At 35.5% G+C, this 18,312-nt stretch overlaps 3 protein-coding genes across 4 annotated transcripts; 1 reads left to right on the top strand and 2 right to left on the bottom strand.

Moving 5' to 3' along the window:
- Positions 1–52: 52 nt before the first annotated feature.
- On the bottom strand, positions 53–3,539 carry gpx9 (glutathione peroxidase 9). The gene is made up of 5 exons (XM_034031269.3): positions 3,257–3,539; positions 2,297–2,390; positions 1,766–1,896; positions 1,326–1,456; positions 53–386 (listed from the first exon to the last, which is right to left on the bottom strand). The coding sequence occupies exons 1-5, from the start codon at positions 3,482–3,484 to the stop codon at positions 320–322; spliced, it is 651 nt and encodes a 216-aa protein (XP_033887160.2). The 5' UTR covers positions 3,485–3,539; the 3' UTR covers positions 53–319.
- Positions 3,540–5,427: 1,888 nt separating this feature from the next.
- fbxl15 (F-box and leucine-rich repeat protein 15) lies at positions 5,428–13,768 on the top strand. Of its 2 annotated transcripts, none has more exons than XM_034029832.2 (5): positions 5,428–5,577; positions 6,048–6,207; positions 6,523–7,025; positions 8,914–9,117; positions 11,617–13,768. In XM_034029832.2, the coding sequence occupies exons 1-4, from the start codon at positions 5,573–5,575 to the stop codon at positions 9,101–9,103; spliced, it is 858 nt and encodes a 285-aa protein (XP_033885723.1). In that variant the 5' UTR covers positions 5,428–5,572; the 3' UTR covers positions 9,104–9,117; positions 11,617–13,768. The 2 variants fall into 2 exon arrangements, with proteins under 2 accessions (XP_033885723.1, XP_033885722.1); XM_034029831.2 differs by having other exon boundaries at positions 5,429–5,545.
- On the bottom strand, positions 9,593–17,638 carry cuedc2 (CUE domain containing 2). The gene is made up of 9 exons (XM_034029834.3): positions 17,343–17,638; positions 15,476–15,557; positions 15,166–15,309; positions 14,624–14,685; positions 13,516–13,640; positions 13,198–13,368; positions 11,230–11,285; positions 10,770–10,830; positions 9,593–10,492 (listed from the first exon to the last, which is right to left on the bottom strand). The coding sequence occupies exons 2-9, from the start codon at positions 15,547–15,549 to the stop codon at positions 10,346–10,348; spliced, it is 840 nt and encodes a 279-aa protein (XP_033885725.1). The 5' UTR covers positions 15,550–15,557; positions 17,343–17,638; the 3' UTR covers positions 9,593–10,345.
- Between the last annotated feature and the right edge of the window lie 674 nt (positions 17,639–18,312).

Genomic DNA, 18,312 nt, shown 5'->3' with positions numbered 1-18,312 from the left:
ATTTAAAAAAAGCATAATTAAAAAGCTTAATCATTAAACAAAAAAAACAAAGTTTAATTTTTATGACTGCTTTATTATTATACTAGACTATCCTGTGAATCAAAAGAAGCCAACCAACAATTGAATAGAGACCGATGGGACTGAATGCGCTGACTGAATGCACTAAACACAGAGTATTCTCTCCCACCACATCAGACACTAATCAGCTGCTTGTCAGCATTTACTGAATGTTCTTCATTCTGTCTCCATTGTTGCAATGTGCAGGCTTTCATGTATCCATTCAAAGGTACTGGTATTCCCACTGGTTCTATCTGGATGTCTACATTTCTTTCAGAAGAGTCTCAATGTCACTTTCCACCTCTTTAAAAGAAGCATTTAAGTCATACCTAAGAAAAAGGAACATAATTATTATATGTATCATTATCTACATTTCTAAGGTTAACCTTATTTGGTGATTAACTACAATTGCAATTGGTTGCTACTTCAAATTACAGATAGTTCTCATAGACTGATTAGCACCAATCTTGCTTTCCCAAGATGGGGAAATTGGAAAACACAATGACTTTGGAGAGACCTTACTGTGCCTAGAGGTTAGGACTACAGCTGCCAAAAACAGCAGTGTAGAAGAGAACTGCAAATTAAAATTTAGGACAGTATGTATTATGTCTGTGCAGATCGGTACTGGTCATTGGTGTGTTCTGTTAAACACGTGTCTGTGTATCTCCATCCTAACAGTTTCTCCTTAGTTTTCTAGTATAGAGGTGGAGGATTTGATATGGCATTCTGTTCTTACTGTGCTCCCACAGTCAGACTTGGGGCAAGTTATGTTATTTGAATCTGACAACACAGTAGCTTTGTGCGAAACTAAAACATGTCAATCCATGTATCTCCACTCTTCAAGTAAGCAATGCCATACCAATTTTACCAAACTGTTAAATAACTTGGTGTATATTCAATTGATCTAAAAAGTACAAATGAAAGAATATATAATTTTTGTATTTTTACTTAATTATAAGCTGTTACTTTGCATATCATAATACTGCTATCATTGAAATTAGGAAAATAGGACCCTTCTGGCATTTGCATATTTGTTACAGATCGAAATACACTAAAGAGACTTGAGTACTGCAATATATCTGGTGTGCACAAAGAGGTCTAATTTAGTCATCTAAATAGTGGCAGTGTTTAGATCTGCCACAGCTGAGGTCAATGGGATAAACACCACTATATTTTACTGGTCACTATACTGTATAAATTATGCTCTTAAGCGAGACCAGTTCTGCTGTGTATTCAAAAAAAAAAAAAAAAAAAAAAAAAAAACTTGCCTCTTAATCGGCACTCCTCTGGCATTGATGAGAAAATGTTCAAAGTTCCAGCGTATGTCATTGACTTTAATGGGGGACCAATAGAGTTTCTCTGGATCTCCAATCAGAGGGTTGACAAATGGGCAGTATTCCTGCAGTGTACCAAAACCAACATGTTAAAACAACTCACAACTTTACGAACCATTCAACTACTGCTTAAGATATAATTCAGTATCTTTCACAAGGTTTTCATCCCTGATCATGCAGGGATCTACCATGGAAAAATGCATTGAGGTATCGTTGTACTGTACCAATATAAAACTTTATTTTTGTGAATATTAGTACAACAATAATATCTATGTAATTGCACAGTACCTAATGTGAATTCCCTGTCACTTAATATGAAGTGACTGTATTTTATAAACCAGCCATATAATCAAAATCACTTACAAAGCACTTGCCTTTAAAAAAGTGTAGAGTGGGTCTTCCTTAGCCCCGTTCACTTCAATCTTTCCAAATATCTGGAACTTCGGGATAAATCCTCCTCCTGGTCTTACATACTTAAGGATGTTTAATGTCTCGTAGTTTTCCTCTGTTAAGATTGAAATACTGTAATACACTTCAGTAAAAGGAATAATGCGTCTTGTTATAGAAATGCTACCGACAGTTCCTAACCTGTCATTTTACTTCATGACTAGCAACTATAGCTTACATATTTGTTTATTTGTCACCTGTTTTTTGGTATGTTATTTTGGCTGTGTCAAAATGAACCATGCTACAGTATAACTACCTGTTTTTTTGTAGTTCAAATGACCGGCAGAATAACTCTTCATAATGCCTTTTCATAAAAGATGATCTAGAAGTCAATTAATTTCACCACAGCAGTTACATTGGTAAATAGGGGCCGTTTTACATTTGTATTTGTATTTTTCTAATGGCCTGTTAGATTGAAATGACAGTCTGCAGATGGTATTGAAAAACACAACCCTTACCAGGTTCCTGAAGGCCAAACTGGTTACAGGGGAAGGCGAGAACAGTGAAGGGGGTCTGAGCTAACTTTTCCATTAGTGCATTCAGTTCATAGTACTGCAGATGAGGGGGGAAATAATGGACACATGTTAAAATAAGGAAATGGAGAATTGTAGTGTATATCACTTTAAACACACATACATTAATTCTAAGGTATAAGCAGGCAACAGTTTTAGCAATTATACAAAATAAATTAGCCTGAAATGTTGGCATATGAATATGGTAGAAAGAAAATGGTATACAATTTAAAAGAAACTACTACATGCCAAATGTAATTGACTTACAAAAAACATTTAAAGAAATACCATTTTATGCAATTAACAAAGTGAATGAGGAACTGATTCTATCATCATTTGATAATTAATCAAAATCCTCTATCACAAAACAATATACTGTATGTTAGAAAAGCTCACAATCAACCAATGCACAATGGACTAGATTCTGAAAGGCTTTCACTCCAAGATGTCATTTAGCAAGATTTATCCAAAAAGAAAAACACACCCAATTAAGACACCAAACCAGAGTAAACTACACAGATGCTTTTAAGAATTGCATCCAATGTATTATTTCATACCTATGTATACAATTATAGTAATTCAAAAGCTCACTGGTTTGTTTAAAAATACATAAATATTAAGCATATGGTATGCAAATATTATTCCATAACTTCAAAATACTCAAACATGTGGTAAAGGTTATCATAAACCATTATCATTAGAACACTTTTTTCTTTACAGAAATGTATTTCTGAGCTTTGTATTAAAATAATCTTTTTTTTCCTTTTTTCTTCTACGGAGTTATTTAAAAGCAGGAAAACTATAGCGTGTAAAACATGCCTAATGCCAGTGTAAGCCTATTATGGTGCAGTGTTTTTAAGTTATGGTTGACATTCTGATAAATGTACAAAAGGCAAACATGATTACCTGCTTGACTGTGGAACCTCAAAAGGTTGCCACATTGCTGATGAGCAGAACCTTGTCTCTGAAGTGATCCAGCGAAACATGGCGACCTTGCAGGGTCTGAACTGTGAAATCATAGACCGTCTTCCCTGATGGCACAGAGCACCTGGACTGAGCCTGAGCTGTTGGTGACAGCGCCATCATGAACAACAGAACCACATACTCACTGCCCCAGTGAGCTCCCCTCTTCATGTTTAGGTTTGTATCACAATAGTCAGCAATTGTTCAGCCTCACTGCTTCTATTGTCCAGCTATAGAGATAAAGTGCCTGGGCAGTTATTTGTTAAATCATTTGCATGGGTATGCAAATTCCATGCACTACGTGTTCCAATCACATTATTCTTGATGGAAAGGTATGACATATAACACTGTTTTTCTTCTTTCTAAATAGCATTTTCCTCCTTTCAAGATACTATTATTATTTTTTTTTATTATTATTTATTTCTTAGCAGACGCCCTTATCCAGGGCGACTTACAATTATTACAAGATATCACATTATTTTTACATACAATTACATTATTTTTTACACATTATTTTTACATACAATTACCCATTTATACAGTTCGGTTTTTACTGGAGCAATCTAGGTAAAGTACCTTGCTCAAGGGTACAACAGCAGTGTCCCACACTGGGGATTGAACACATGACCCTCCAGTCAAGAGTCCAGAGCCCTAACCACTACTCCACACTGCTGCACACAAATCGTGGCTGCTATGATTAACTCCTATGATAATCACAACACCTAGCAATGGTCGGTATCTATTGTGTGCACTGAAAATATTATTTGGTAACTTAACCACATGGAGTACACTGTACAGGTTTTATTGGAACATTTGTGTTTACTGAACTTCTGACTTAATAAGTGTCAGCATTTAAAATGTAGTTATGCGTGAACTAACACTAATTTTATTGGGGAATTTTTTTTAAAATGACAGCTGCATGACTGCAGTAGAGTTTGCAGTGTTATTATGAATGTGGACTATTGTAAGTTTGAAGTATAAAACCTGGACAGGCAGACATATATCCAGATGGGGAAAATTCAGCCCTTTACCTTACCATATTCAAGCATAGTTTGGTTTAAGTTATATATCTAAAAAAAAAAAGAGGTATGCCCCAGTCAGATGAGTTACCTACAGAAAACATTATAATGGGTCAACATGTAAAAATAAATGAATTGTTTCATATTCATGTGACACAGAAAGGTAATTTCCTCTAAAGGGACCTAGCCATTATTGTCGTTTGGAACATCAGTTTCAGTGTAGTTCTGCAGTGTCAGTCATAAGGATCCAAAAAACTACAAGGGGATTTCTGATGATCTAGTTTTTGTAAAAACAAATACCTTATTTCAAAGCCACATAGGTTCTCTTTCCAGAAAGGTCTTTTGTGGCTTGTATTGCCTTTCTTTATGTGCTTGGAATCAGAATGCTACAAATGTGCATGTGCATTTTATAGTTCACTATGCTCTTCTCATTCTTCCCTTATGCATTTACCATAGTTTTTTTTTTAACCATGTTTTACCATACTTCAATGTGCTATCTCATTCTTTGCCATGCTTAATGCAGTACCATCTATAAACTGAAAATGCAATTTTAAGCAGGGCATACACTACAGCCAATCTTTTAATTCATACATTATGTCTAAAATATGTCTGTAAGGGTGGGTCAAGAAAAAAATAATAGTAAACTAACAATGCTTTATTTGTTAAACACGAACGACGACACCGCAACAAGGCTTCAGTTTTCATATACAGGAATGCAAATGTCAACACAATATGAGTGAATAAACCCAGGTAGACAGCTCATACATTGCGGTCTAGTGTCACTAAAACTAATAACGCACTAGGTGCCGTCTGTTACAATCCAGCTATAGCTGCATTATCACTTAAATGTAACTGCAAATAAGGTCACTTTCATAACTTTCATAACTTTATATAACTGCACTTTAAGTGCCGTAAGTGAAGTTTAACGGTATGCTGCTTCTTGTCACCTGCTTGGTTTTAACCAGCTGATCCCCAACTTTGTATCAGCCCCAGTTAGTAGGACTACGGTACTTTCAGTTAGCTGCAATTCACCCAGAAGGTTCGGCGAGTAGGAACTGTCATGCAGAAAGCAGCAGTTTCTCCAACTACTGGGAACCAAAATAGAGATGCACGCAAATCCGGAAAGCGGTGCTTATATTTTTCATTGCGTTACAGTACAAAATCCAGTCCGGTGATCTGTGTTAGCTGAGATGGAAGGAAGCGCGAGCTGCAGGTAACTAAAAGATGCAACATAGCAGGCATGCGGTAAGATTATTGGATCAAAGCACAGACATATTCTGCTTTTTAACGTCAGATTATGTTAATAAGCATTTTACGCTGTATTAATAAATACACGATATATTGTAAAAGCAGCATTTGGGGAACACAATGTGTTTTATGGTCATGGTAAAGCAATAACTCATTCTGCCTTTGAATGATATCATTCTGCGTTACATAAATTAGGTCGTAGTTGAAAAGTAGTGCATTTATTTGGAGTAGCAATGCGATATTTAAAATTAATTACTGTATATCCACGATTAGCATATTCTTATCAAGGTCAATGTCTGAGGTGAGCATCTACATCATTTTTGCTGTTGCTACTAGAATTGAAATGTGTCATTGCTTGATATACATGATACACCATTATCACTATCTGCCCCATCTTCCTACATGTATTTTAAGTCAAAACAGGATGTGTTGACCCTGTGATCCTTAGCTGTCATCTGTTGCTGCAGGTATCAGCTCTTGGACTTGCCATGGGAGGATGTTCTAGTGCCACATGTGCTCTGCTTCTTACCAATGCACCACCTAATGATCTTGCAGAGAGTTAGCAAACAGTTTCAAGCCCTCATCCAGGTCTACTTGGCCAACTGTCGCTCTTTTGACCTCTCTCAGGTAACAGACTTTTTACTGGAATACATAACTTTGTTTATACAATTAGGTTGTGCTGTTATTTTATGTACATGCCCTGACTTTTTTGATTCATGAATGCACAACTATGGTCACTTCCCTTTTTAATTCAACCCTTATTGAAAATACATGTCCTACCTAGACCAACATGCAAAACTCCTTAAGCAAGGACTACTGTGTCTCTTCAGCACAATAGAAGCATATAATCATGTTCTGAATTACAAAGCTGTTTCTCTGTGCCCATTCCCCACACTGTAACACATGTTTAACTCAATCCTAATTGTAGACTGATGTTTCCAGGTTGGTCCTTGCATCCCCAAGCAGGCATTTTGTAACATGCTGAGGGACAACAAAGTTCTCCAGAACTTGACACTCCAGAATTGTTCTGAATGGGTGACAGACAAAGAGCTGCTTCCTGTGATTGGTCAGAATCACCACCTGCAGCAGATTGACATGAACGGATGTGACAGGCTGAGCCGCCAGTCTCTGGTGGCTGTTTCTCTCAGCTGTGCCCACCTAAAACACCTGTCCCTGGCACACTGTGAGTGGGTTGACAGCCTGTCCCTCCGCAGCCTGGCAGACCACTGCGTGGGGCTGGAGTCCATCAACCTGACTGCCTGTCGGCAGCTCAAAGATGAGGCCGTCTGCTACCTGGCCAGGAAGTGCCTCAAGCTGAAGTCGTTGTCAGTGGCAGTCAATGCAAATATCAGCGATGTCTCTGTAGAGGAGGTGGCCAAGAACTGTCCTCAAATGGAGCACCTGGATCTCACTGGATGCCTTAGGGTCAGGAATGAGTCCATCAGGTATTAGCATATAGTATTTGTGTTGAGAGAAGTGCATGTTGTAGATAACCATAATGACTCCATTTAAAAAAAAGCAACTACAGGTTAATTTTGATGCAGTGGTTGTACTGTCACAATTTATTTTTGTTGACTACTGAAACTGTATTGTGATGATGTGTCTGTCTCCTGCTTGTAGTGTGGGTTAACACAGATTCTAAATATGTTTTACTGGACAATGCAGAGGGAAAACAAAAACCAATTGTCTTTTATAAATAATACATACTGCAATACAGTCAGCACTCGGATATCCATTATCCAGATACACGTTGGTCGCGTTTTTCACACACGATTTCCGACTCTGTCACCAGTTTTCTGATACAAAGCCCATCTCTTCAATGTTACAGTTGAGTTGTTAACCATCACAGTCCACGCTTCTTTTTTTTTTTTTTTTGGCATGGCAAAGAAAGCGAATGAGACAAGGCACGGTAATGTAAAACTTAATCATTAAACAGTCTTAGATAATATGATGCATATTTTTTAATCTGTGATCTTTAGTTGCTTTTGTGAACTGTGACATTAGGGCCTTATCGAACACTATATTCTGCAAATTTGAATACGGACTTTGAATACTGTTTTATTTCTGGAAACTGCGTTTTTTTTCTTTTGCTAAATTGTAATTTATGTTTTAAGCAGTTCTGTTCATGGGTAACATTTTGATTTAATTTTGATGTTGGGTCGTTAATGGGGAATTTTACATAGTGCTACAGTATGTACCAGATTTAAAAGTATGTTCAGTATTAAGTCTACGTGTTGTCTCTTTTGGCAAGTGACATTCAGAATCATATTGTTCTGAATTAAAATACTACTTCTGTTGAAAATATAGTACTTTACCAATAAAACCAACTACAGTACATCTACATGGAAGCCTACTTATTTTAAATACAGTCATTTCAGCTATGTATTTGACATTGCATCTCTTTTGTGTTCCCTGAAAAAACTGACAAGTCTTTTACTGCTGCTCTTCCACCAACTCATGCGCTAACAAATTTCAATGAAAGAATCATCGTCTCCCTGTACAGTTCCTCAAACCCAAGTCATATTTTTTCGTATAAATTGTGTGTGTGTGTGTGTGTGTACGTGCAGAGCAGGGGGTTGTTTGGGAGGTGGAGGGCAGGTTACAACGTGCTCACCTACATACACGTTAAATCGGATGAAATAATCAGATATGCATCACACTTATTTAACCGTCACTGAAAAATTTTAATAGGGTCGGATATGTGAGTGCTGACTGTACAAGGAAACCTGAAAGAAAAAGGAATCTGGTGTTTTATCAGTTTTATATTGCTCAAGTCATTTTTATGAGCTTTCACTTGACATCACGTCTCAGGAAGCCGTTTGGTCATTCCTCATCGTTTGTGGGATATCATTTAAATAATAATTAAAAAAAACAAAAAACAAATAAACAAAACATGGAATGATGCTTGTTATGTCATAGTTTTACAGACCCATTTGACAGGATTTGTAGTACGTTGTATAGTTTACAGTACCTATATGGTTATTTTTTAATGGATACATTAAACGATTGTGAATGCTAACATGTCAGACTATCAAAACTCTCACATTCAAAGTTTAAAATATTGTAATGCAAATTAATTAGTTACACTAAACCAAAAAAGGCTTAACTAATTACTTCAACAGCAATAATAGAGCTTAAAAAAAAATCACAATATGAAGAAAGACTCCTGCATTTTACTTACTGACATCAGTTTCCAAACCATATTCCACAAACCTCAGTACAGACATAGCATTTCTGTATTGTGCTGCATGTGGTTATACATAGAGAGGGAGCATACTTGGAATTTTTTTGTATCTTTCTCCATTTTTGAGTCTGTATCTCTTCTTTTCCCAGGACTGTAGTGGAGTACTGTACTAAGCTTCAATCTCTAAAGGTGAACCACTGTCACAATATCACAGAGACCACTTTAGGTTTGCTCCGGAAGAGAGGTGTGGAGATAGATGTGGAGCCTCCTCTACAGCGAGCACTGGTTTTGCTGCAGGATGTTGTTGGATTTGCTCCCTTCATAAACCTCCAGATCTAACCAGAATTCTCTAGGTAATTTCTACTTTTTATCTTTAAAACATTTAACAGCTGCCCAATAACCATCTGAGACAGAACCACAGTTTAAAGTGATATTAGTTTATGTTCTCTGCAAGAAAAAGACAGTGCCATGAGCAGCGGCACAGAACAGCTGGATGAACGTTTGTAATTGCTAATCAAATTAAGAACTGTATCCTTTCATAGAAATCTGATACACTTCTAATAAAACTGAATGCAGTCAAACTGAATTTGCATAATTACATTTTTAGCACAATACCCCAGCCTCGATTGGAAGAAGGTCATTATGGAAGTTCAAAATGAAACTGTTTGTGGGGTTTGAAGCTTGTTAAGGTATTCAGTAATTTGACCCTGTGGTCTCGGAACGAGTCAGGATTTAAGATTTTTTTCCTTTCTGACTACCTGTTGTTATATTACTGGATCAAAATTATAGCACTTAAGCTCCCATAACACAGTATTAAATGAAGAAGGATTCTGAATGTTTTATCATTTATTGTTATTGTTTTGTCAAAAAAAGTAAGATGAAACTGACTAGAAATAGAATATTTACAAAAGGCAGCTGTGAATTACAACAGCTACTTGCATGCCGATCAGTATCTATAAAATAAACATTTTACTGGTAAATAATATTCAGTGCATCACATTACACTTAAAAAGACAACAGCAGCAATAGCATAAGGTTACAAGTATTTTTTTGGTAAACAAGATGGTTAAAACCCATATAATGCCCACTAGGTGCCATTCCAGATCACAAGCATTGAGCTACAAAGCCAGTCAAAAGACAGGGTTAATCTGAAGCAACAATGTACATAAACTGCTATAGTTAAACATTGTTCATACACTTCTCTAAAGGGGTTACATTTTGTAAACCATTACAAGCCCCACAAATGTTATTTAAACTAGAACAAAAATACAGAATTTAAATAAATAAAACAAGAAATAATAATAATGATTTTCAGACAGAATTCTCAGTGCATTATCTAAAAGGTAACCTAAATCTATGTCAATCCTATACATGTAGGGCTTGCTGAAGCTTTAGCTAGTACATGAATGTAAAAGCAGAGATCAAACACAATGCTACTGTCTATACAGATATGTAAAATACCCACCCTGGTGTCTAGTTGTAAAACAGGATACGGCTCACTTTCAGCTGTGCTCACACAAGGGGAGGCTCATTCATATGAGACACATTGTGTGAACAAAACGTCCTCACCTTCAGGAAGGGTCAATGAAATCTGTACTTTCTAGCAGGTTTCAGATTGACGTAGGTTTTCTTCATTTCCTCACATTCTTCTTTCTTGACCTGCTTATAGCGCTCGCCCTTAGTGCTCACCACTTGATTTTCGATATAACGAACAAGCTTTTTCGGAGCCTAGAAACAGAATAGAAATGTTAATCTTTAAGAAATGTAGTACTATTTTTCTTATCTGTTTTATAGTTACAGATAATAATAATAATAATAATAATAATAATAATAATAATAATAATAATAATAATAATGCTGTAGTGTTATCAGTGTAGATATTTCCTAGGATAACAATATTGGGTATACAGTAAATGGACATAACAAAAACAAACATGGTTACCAGTTATCTAACTTGAATCAAAGCCTCACCTAAATCATGTTGAATTTTGACAATCAAACTTACCTCCTTGGGGTTAACTGGCCTGTGAATTGTCTTATCTTCTTTGTTGTCCACTAACATGTACCTAAAGCAGTGTCACGAAACAAAGTTCATGGAATGAACTTAAAGTACTGTAAATGTGTATTTATTATACAAAGTACTATACACATTTATTGATGCACAAACACAGGGTTCTCATATTCAGTTTAAAATGAAATTGCTGAGATGTTTTAATTTCCCAATTCACATACTGTATATAATAACTAAATTGGTAAGTAATCACAGACTATTGAGTTTCATAATCCAGAATTTTTCAATGTAATTCCAAAAAAGAACCTCCATATATTCTTGGCAAATGGCCTGATGAAACTTATCATTTTATAAACTTGCATTAATCTATGCAGTCAACAGAAACCATTCTTTGTGTCTATTAGTATTCCTTTTAGCACCCAGATTAAGTATAACATAAGGTACTGTCACTCACTTCTCAAGAATGCTTGCTTTCAGCTTCTCATCAGGAGTTGTCTTCAAACTGTTTTTCTAAAATACAAAAGTAGTTATTTAGCGCCACTAGGGTTTCATCAAAGCTACCTGATCTTTGATTACTTACATTAAAAATAAAAATGAATCAGCATATTAAAAAGACAAAGATTGGTTATTGTCTGTATTTTTACTACTTAGAACTACCAATTGCCTTCTCAATAATATTTATTTGCAAAAACGTATTTTACCTATTGTTAGATGTACCAACCCCCCCTTTGTAGGTAATGTAACACCATGAACTAAACACAATCTGACCTTTTATTATTTTTCAAGCTTTGTTAGCTGTTTTTCTGAGTGCCTCTGATTTTTATATTCTTTTCTTTTGCAGGTTATCAAGTGAAGTACAGCAATTGAAGATTCATTCATTTCAAAAGATGAAAGTTATTTGTGCTGGCACAGGAGTAGAAAATAATGTGACTTGTTAAAAATGTACTCTCACTAGTAAATATAGTACAAATGTACAGAATAGTTACTCCACCGCAGACTGGAGTTGGACTGTACAAGCTGTTTAATTGTATCTTACATTACCAGCATTATTTATCGTTAATTTTAGCACATCTGTTTAGATAGCTCATGACACATGTGTAATCTGTGTTAACGGTTCAACATTCATAACCCACTGCAGTGTCTTATTTCTTTTGAACACCGATACACTGCCCTGGATGATAATGACAAAATGTACATTGACATAGTGCATGACACCCAATGTGTGGCTCTTAATGATCATTATACTCTTGCATGGTGCTGTGTAGAACTGCAGGGATGTGGTCTTCAGGGTTAATTTTTTTTTTTTTTTTTTTTAAACCTCAGATTAACTACAAAGTACAGGAGAAGGATGGACTGGTGATGTAAATCAGATATGTGTTTATTTGTTTATTATTTAGCATTAATTTATTTTTTCTTCATTTTCAAAATTGATCTTTTTTGGTTTGACTGAGTTGTGGTTTCACCAATAAAAACAAAATATGTAATTATGTTATTATAACCGTTATTGTTAGACTTCCTTGTCAAAGATGTTCATTATATCAGGGTTTGGCAATGTGCTGTATCAGAATAATGAAGAAACACCCAAATTGAATTGAAACTTTATACAGTATACAGTAGTTCTTTCAAGACAACTTCACATTGATCAACATTAAACTGTATATTTAAAAGAAAACAGTAAAGAAATGAAATAAGTACACTTCCATGCTGAATACAGTAATTACGTGCCCTTTCTCTTGAAAAACATATCCAGCATAGATTGCTTCATATTTTTCATGCTTTTCTCAATTCACGCCGTTTGAATCTTGTTACCTCCTCACGCCTGTTGCCATGGTTGCAGTTTGTGTGGAGATGGCAATGGTTGCATACGTCACACATGATTCGCACTACAATAGGTTATCTATGAATCAGCCTTATCTTCGAATTAGCCTACCAAGGTCTTTGTTTTCACTGAGAGAATAACACATTCACACTGGAGAAAGTTCAGTGTCAGTCATTACCGAGGTCGTTTTATCCGGGTAGATTTTGTAAAAGTGATCGTTCTAATAAGGCTAATTTTGAAAAAAACAGTTCTTGCTGCTTGGATTGTTAAAAAAAGTGGGTTTGTTATAGTGAAGTTTTGATATATATATCTTGTTTATATTAACTTTTTAGTGGTTCATTGTAACACTTTTTTTCATAAATTCCTGTATTAGAAGATTCAGAAACTTGTACCACCGATTTAAATTGAAGGTACCTAAAACAGCATTGAAAAATGCATCAATAAAGTATCTTAAGGCTTAATCATTCAGTATTGTTCTGTAGTTCTACTGTACATGTATGCAGATTACTCTGGGAACTCTACGGTAATTTAAACAAAGGTGACATATTTGTACACCATCGGATTAGTTTAATACCTTGGCAAGTCTCAGTGTAACCAATTTACCTTAGGTGGGAGGCTTTGGTTCAACTCCATATCTCCCTCAATTATAAGCTGGACAGCTTCTTGAATGTCCCATTTGGATATGGAGAGAGCACTTCTGGCATCTGTTATACTGCATGTGGGGAACATTTCCAGAAGAAGCTGCACCTGCTTGTCCTCCTCATTGGAAACTTCCTTGAAAACAAAAGATACAAAATGCAATGCTTGTAGTTGATTTTATTTTACTCCTCTCACTTACCAGACTACCATTTATTAAGTGCATGTAACTCAGCTAAGCTTCTAGTATCATCTATTTGCATATTTAAACAAATACTCTATTACCTTTGCTGTAGCTCCCTCTGGCTGTGCTGAAGAGTAGTGCTTTTCATTTATAAAGGACCAATCTGTACTGGAATCACATTTGTTAGCTGATGAAACTTCAGCAGGTGTCTTTGGGGTGACATGTTCTGTCCCAAATAATAATAAAACAAAATAAATAAATGTAACTTGAGAGAATGGATTGCTGATATTTTCCACCACAAATCTTGCTTCCATAAAATCATCCCCAAAAAATAAATAAATACCAATGTGTTAGGCTCTTGTTCACACTGAATCATTTACTTTTGAGGTTTTTGTATCTACATGCATGTCTTAGTAGATTTAGAGTTATTTTTGTATATCCTTTCTAATGAATTGAGAGGAGTACATTTCTAAAGACTCAAGTTGGTAGCCAGAGAAGATTAATTTCATAGAGATCATCCTACTCTCGTGTTTTAGAGACTAAATATAAACTGCATCTTAGAATGCTTATCTCTAACACGCTTTACTTGTTATGTCAGCACGATGTTTTCTGCTATGCCTTATTAACCGTTTCTAGAGCAGCTTTGAAGCACAGATTACGTTATTATTGCAGCTGTGCACTAGATGGTGCTTCTCTAAAGACACTGGCTGACCTAGCCTGGCTATGTGTGTCTATGGCAGGTAAATAAAGCAAAATAGCATCTCGGGACCGTACCACATAAAGTGTTAAAATGGTTATGTAACACCATAATACAGCATCTGAGTAATTGCAATTAGAATCACCAAATGAAAGGCAAAGGGACAGCCTAATTTTAAGCTACTTAGGGGGACAACACAGGGCAATTTAGAAGCAGTAAAATGTCTGCTCACATTCCCGAAGAGGGTTTAAAACTATTTTTTATTAATTACCAAAATGGACTCATGCAACCTGTATATGTCATTGTAACTATTAATTAGTTTACCTCATTAAGTAGAAAAACAATTCTAATACCTATACACTATCTTGTGCTGAACAAAACAGACTGCAGTGTCAGGGCCTTTTAAACGACTATATTTTTGTGGGACTGAGCTTTATGTGGTAAGAAAGAAAATGTTTTATGGTTTGGTATTTTGTACAAACTCTTAAACAGTTTACCCTAAAGTTCCTTACCTTTGTTCCGGGCTTTAGTTAGTGCCACTGCTAGATTAAACATCATCTCACATACTTTGACACTAGAAACAGAATACAAGTAATTAAATAAATACATTATTATTATTATTATTTGTTTATTTAGCAGACGCTTTTATCCAAGGCGAATTGCAGAGACTAGTAATAGTAGCATTATTATATCCTTGATTTAATAATAAAGAACAAAATACTTATATGAATCAGGCCATATTTCTTGCATACAAATGCAGTTCTGACACTGTGCTAAATATGACATGGGTAAGAATATTGAACAAAAACATGTATTATTAATATGAAGGTTTACCAGTCGCCACTGTATATTTGTAACTCAAAATACAAGAGAAGGAATACTGTACATAAAACATGATTGTATTCTTTGACTAACCATACAATCATGTAAATATCCAATATGCATTCGAACAAACTATTGCTTAGCCGTTTGAGCTATTCCATTTTAACTAGACCTTTTGTATCTGTAATTTACAATTAAGGCTCTCTGAAAAACTAGAAATGCTTGTTCCTACTTGTCAATTCCAGCAAATCCAGGTACATAAGCCTCCAGCATTTCTACAAACATCTCAACATCAAAGTTTTCCTCCACACAGTCCTGAGATCCAAGGTCCTCCAAAACACCAGTGATGTATGACAGTACCACTTCATCTAGTGTACTGCCAGAAAAAAAAAAAAAGTGATGGAAAACAATAGAATTAAACATACACTTGTCATAGGCCTACATGCTATCTTTAATTGGGTGTAACTATCCTACTGAATGAGGAGCTTTATGTGCAAAGAATTGTATAATGAGAAAGGAGCATCTGCTAATTAAAGTCTTACCTAATATCAGCATCTGGGATATGGGGTTGGATGAACTCATACAGTGCCTCTTGGATTATTTTGTTTAGTTCCATTGTATGCCCTTGGAATAAACAAAAGTGAAATGCATAAACTGGCATAGCAGATGTAACATTGGAGTGGGTGGGGATTTGGAATAGGAGCAGACAGTTGCTTCCATTTACAGAGGAAAGGCAGCCATTGGGGCACACTTTAGACTCTGCCATTAAAGCAGACTATTTAACAACCTTGAAGCAATCTAATAAATAAATGGCAGTCAATTTAATCTATGTCTGGCCTACTTAACTGGATTCTGGTGTTCCTTTGTTCACTGTATGGAGTTTTGCATTACTCCAATTTTTCAGAAAACATGAGCCAATACCTTGAGACAATTTATTACAACTGAACAACGTTATAGGTGTAAAATGAATTATCAACATTTCAGAAATGTTATTAAATGTGGGTAGCTGTGTTTTAAATTAAGGATTTATTGCTTGTATTTCTTACAAAAGCATACTAATCTACGCCTTTAAAGGATTACATCAGGCAGTGGAATAAAGTACAATAAAATCTTTCTTTAGATTTGTAGCCTTAAAAATGTCTTTCTGACCTATTCAATTAACTTCTGTTCACTTTATGGAGTTCTGCATTAATCCCATCTTTCAGAAAACTTGAGCTACTACTGCCTGTCTGAGATTGTTTATTTAACATGCATTTTATATGAGACTGAGTGGCACAAAGACCTTGTCTTTCACCACTGCAGTCCACATTTCAAATATGTGACAAAACAAACAAGTCTAGCGGCCTCAGTTCACATTCCCCCTGGGGACTATTCTGCTTTCCATTACAGAATAGAACAAAACATCTCTGTTAAAAAGGTAGGATTATTTTACTGAAGTAAATTGAACTTTCAACATTATAAGATTAGGGTATTTTAATAAAGAAGATGAAAAGCATTTAAACTTGGCCATGATAAAATGGTTTATCGTTCTACGATTACAGAAATCCAAGTGCTGCCCAATTCTTGGACTAAATACAAATAACATCAATAAAAAATACAGTAATAAATATAATGTTCGCTCCAGAACCTCTAGAAGTGTATGCATAAAGGCATCCATGTAAATGGTTTTGTCGAAGTTCAGTCATTTGAGATATCACAGCTGTCAGTCACTTCAAAATACTGTACTAATTGCCCAATTAACAGGGTAACAAAAAACATAATCAAACTAAATAAGAACAATACTTTGGACAAAACAACATGCATTAAAACACTTCTGGTGGCAACTACAGTATATTATTTTGTAAATGACAGATGATCATTACCCTCTCAATTGCCTTTAACCAGCTCTGTAACTCTGGAAATACCCCAGAACACACACTTTTTTTTGTTTGTTTTTCTGTTTTTGTTTTTACATTTGACCTAAACATTAAAGTTATGTATATCGTTCATGTCAAAGGAAAGCTTTCTATTTAAAGTATCTAATGATACTTCCATGTGACCAAAAACCTGCCTGCTTATACATTTCTGTCGATCAAAATTCCTTACAAATCTGAATTGTAAGTGCTTTCATCGTTTATCAAACAAACATGGTTTACAATAGTATAATTCTCACTTTCTCACCAAAAGCTAATTAACCACAGTAACCAGGTTTGTGGCTAGTTACAGTACTACTAGGCAGAACAAGGAATCATCATTTGTATCTTCTAAACTACAATAAAGTAAATCTGTTACACAAATCAACCAAAATACATTATTACAAATGTTACTGGTTACCTTTACATCTAATGATGTGCAAACGAAAATGAAACGTCGAAATGATTTCTTTGTTACCCACAAATGTGATTAGTTACAGAAACTTAAATAACCCACCTTTTATTTCCAAAAACGTTTTAAAATTAAGAAAATAAAAACAATAACACAAAAACGTAAAATCAATTACACAACAATCCTTTCTCTAGACAAAAGAATGTATCTCTCTTGCACTATCTGGACTGTTTACATCTCAACAGCAGCCCGCCGTCGCCCGGCCCGGGTTTAAAACGTCTGACGTCACTTCCCAAATATATTCCACACAGACAACGAGAAGAGAAGAGAATTGGCGCCTCCTCATGTTTAAAATAAGTAACCTACTTGGTAAAGGTTCACTGTACTCTTATTGTATTTCCCCAATACAACCCCCCGCCCCCAATAAATACAGCCCCATTGTTTAGTCACATAGCTGAACCTAGGGTTGCCAGATGCCCTGCTTTGGACCGGACATCCGGTTTTAAGGGCATTTGTACCGTGTACAGTCAGAACCACTGACCGGACACCAAAAGTCCGGTTCTTGCGAATCTTGCTTACTCACTGTTCATTGCCGTTTGGGTATTTCCATTCTCGCTGAACCAGTCCAGTGTGCAAACGTTTATTATTATTATTATTATTATTATTATTATTATTATTATTATTATTATTATTATTATTATTATTATTATTATTATCGGTCTGTTAAGTTTGAGAACTACACTGAAATGTATTCTACGTTATTTTGCCATTCACTGCTTAGCGGGATGCGATTACTGAGCATATACTATTAAAAAATAAAAATAAAAAAAATAATCACACACAGCACCCCCGCCCCCCGGCTCGCTTAGCTTGCATTCTTGCATGACCACGATCACGGTGGTCGTGTGGTGTTGAGCTGGGGGATACGTGTATTATATGATAGAGCTTTTTTTTCTTTTTTTTTTTTTTTGCTTATGACCCCTCCTATGTGTATGATGCGTACGACTAGTTCACTTTAAAAAATAACCAGACAATGTATATTGGGATGCATCATTTGGTACATTTCTGGCAAAAG

The sequence above is a fragment of the Acipenser ruthenus genome, chromosome 13, assembly GCF_902713425.1.
Source record: "Acipenser ruthenus chromosome 13, fAciRut3.2 maternal haplotype, whole genome shotgun sequence".
Classification (NCBI taxonomy): domain Eukaryota; kingdom Metazoa; phylum Chordata; class Actinopteri; order Acipenseriformes; family Acipenseridae; genus Acipenser; species Acipenser ruthenus.
The sequence above is the reverse complement of the archived record's forward strand: the minus strand, read 5'-3'. Positions and strand labels throughout refer to the sequence as shown.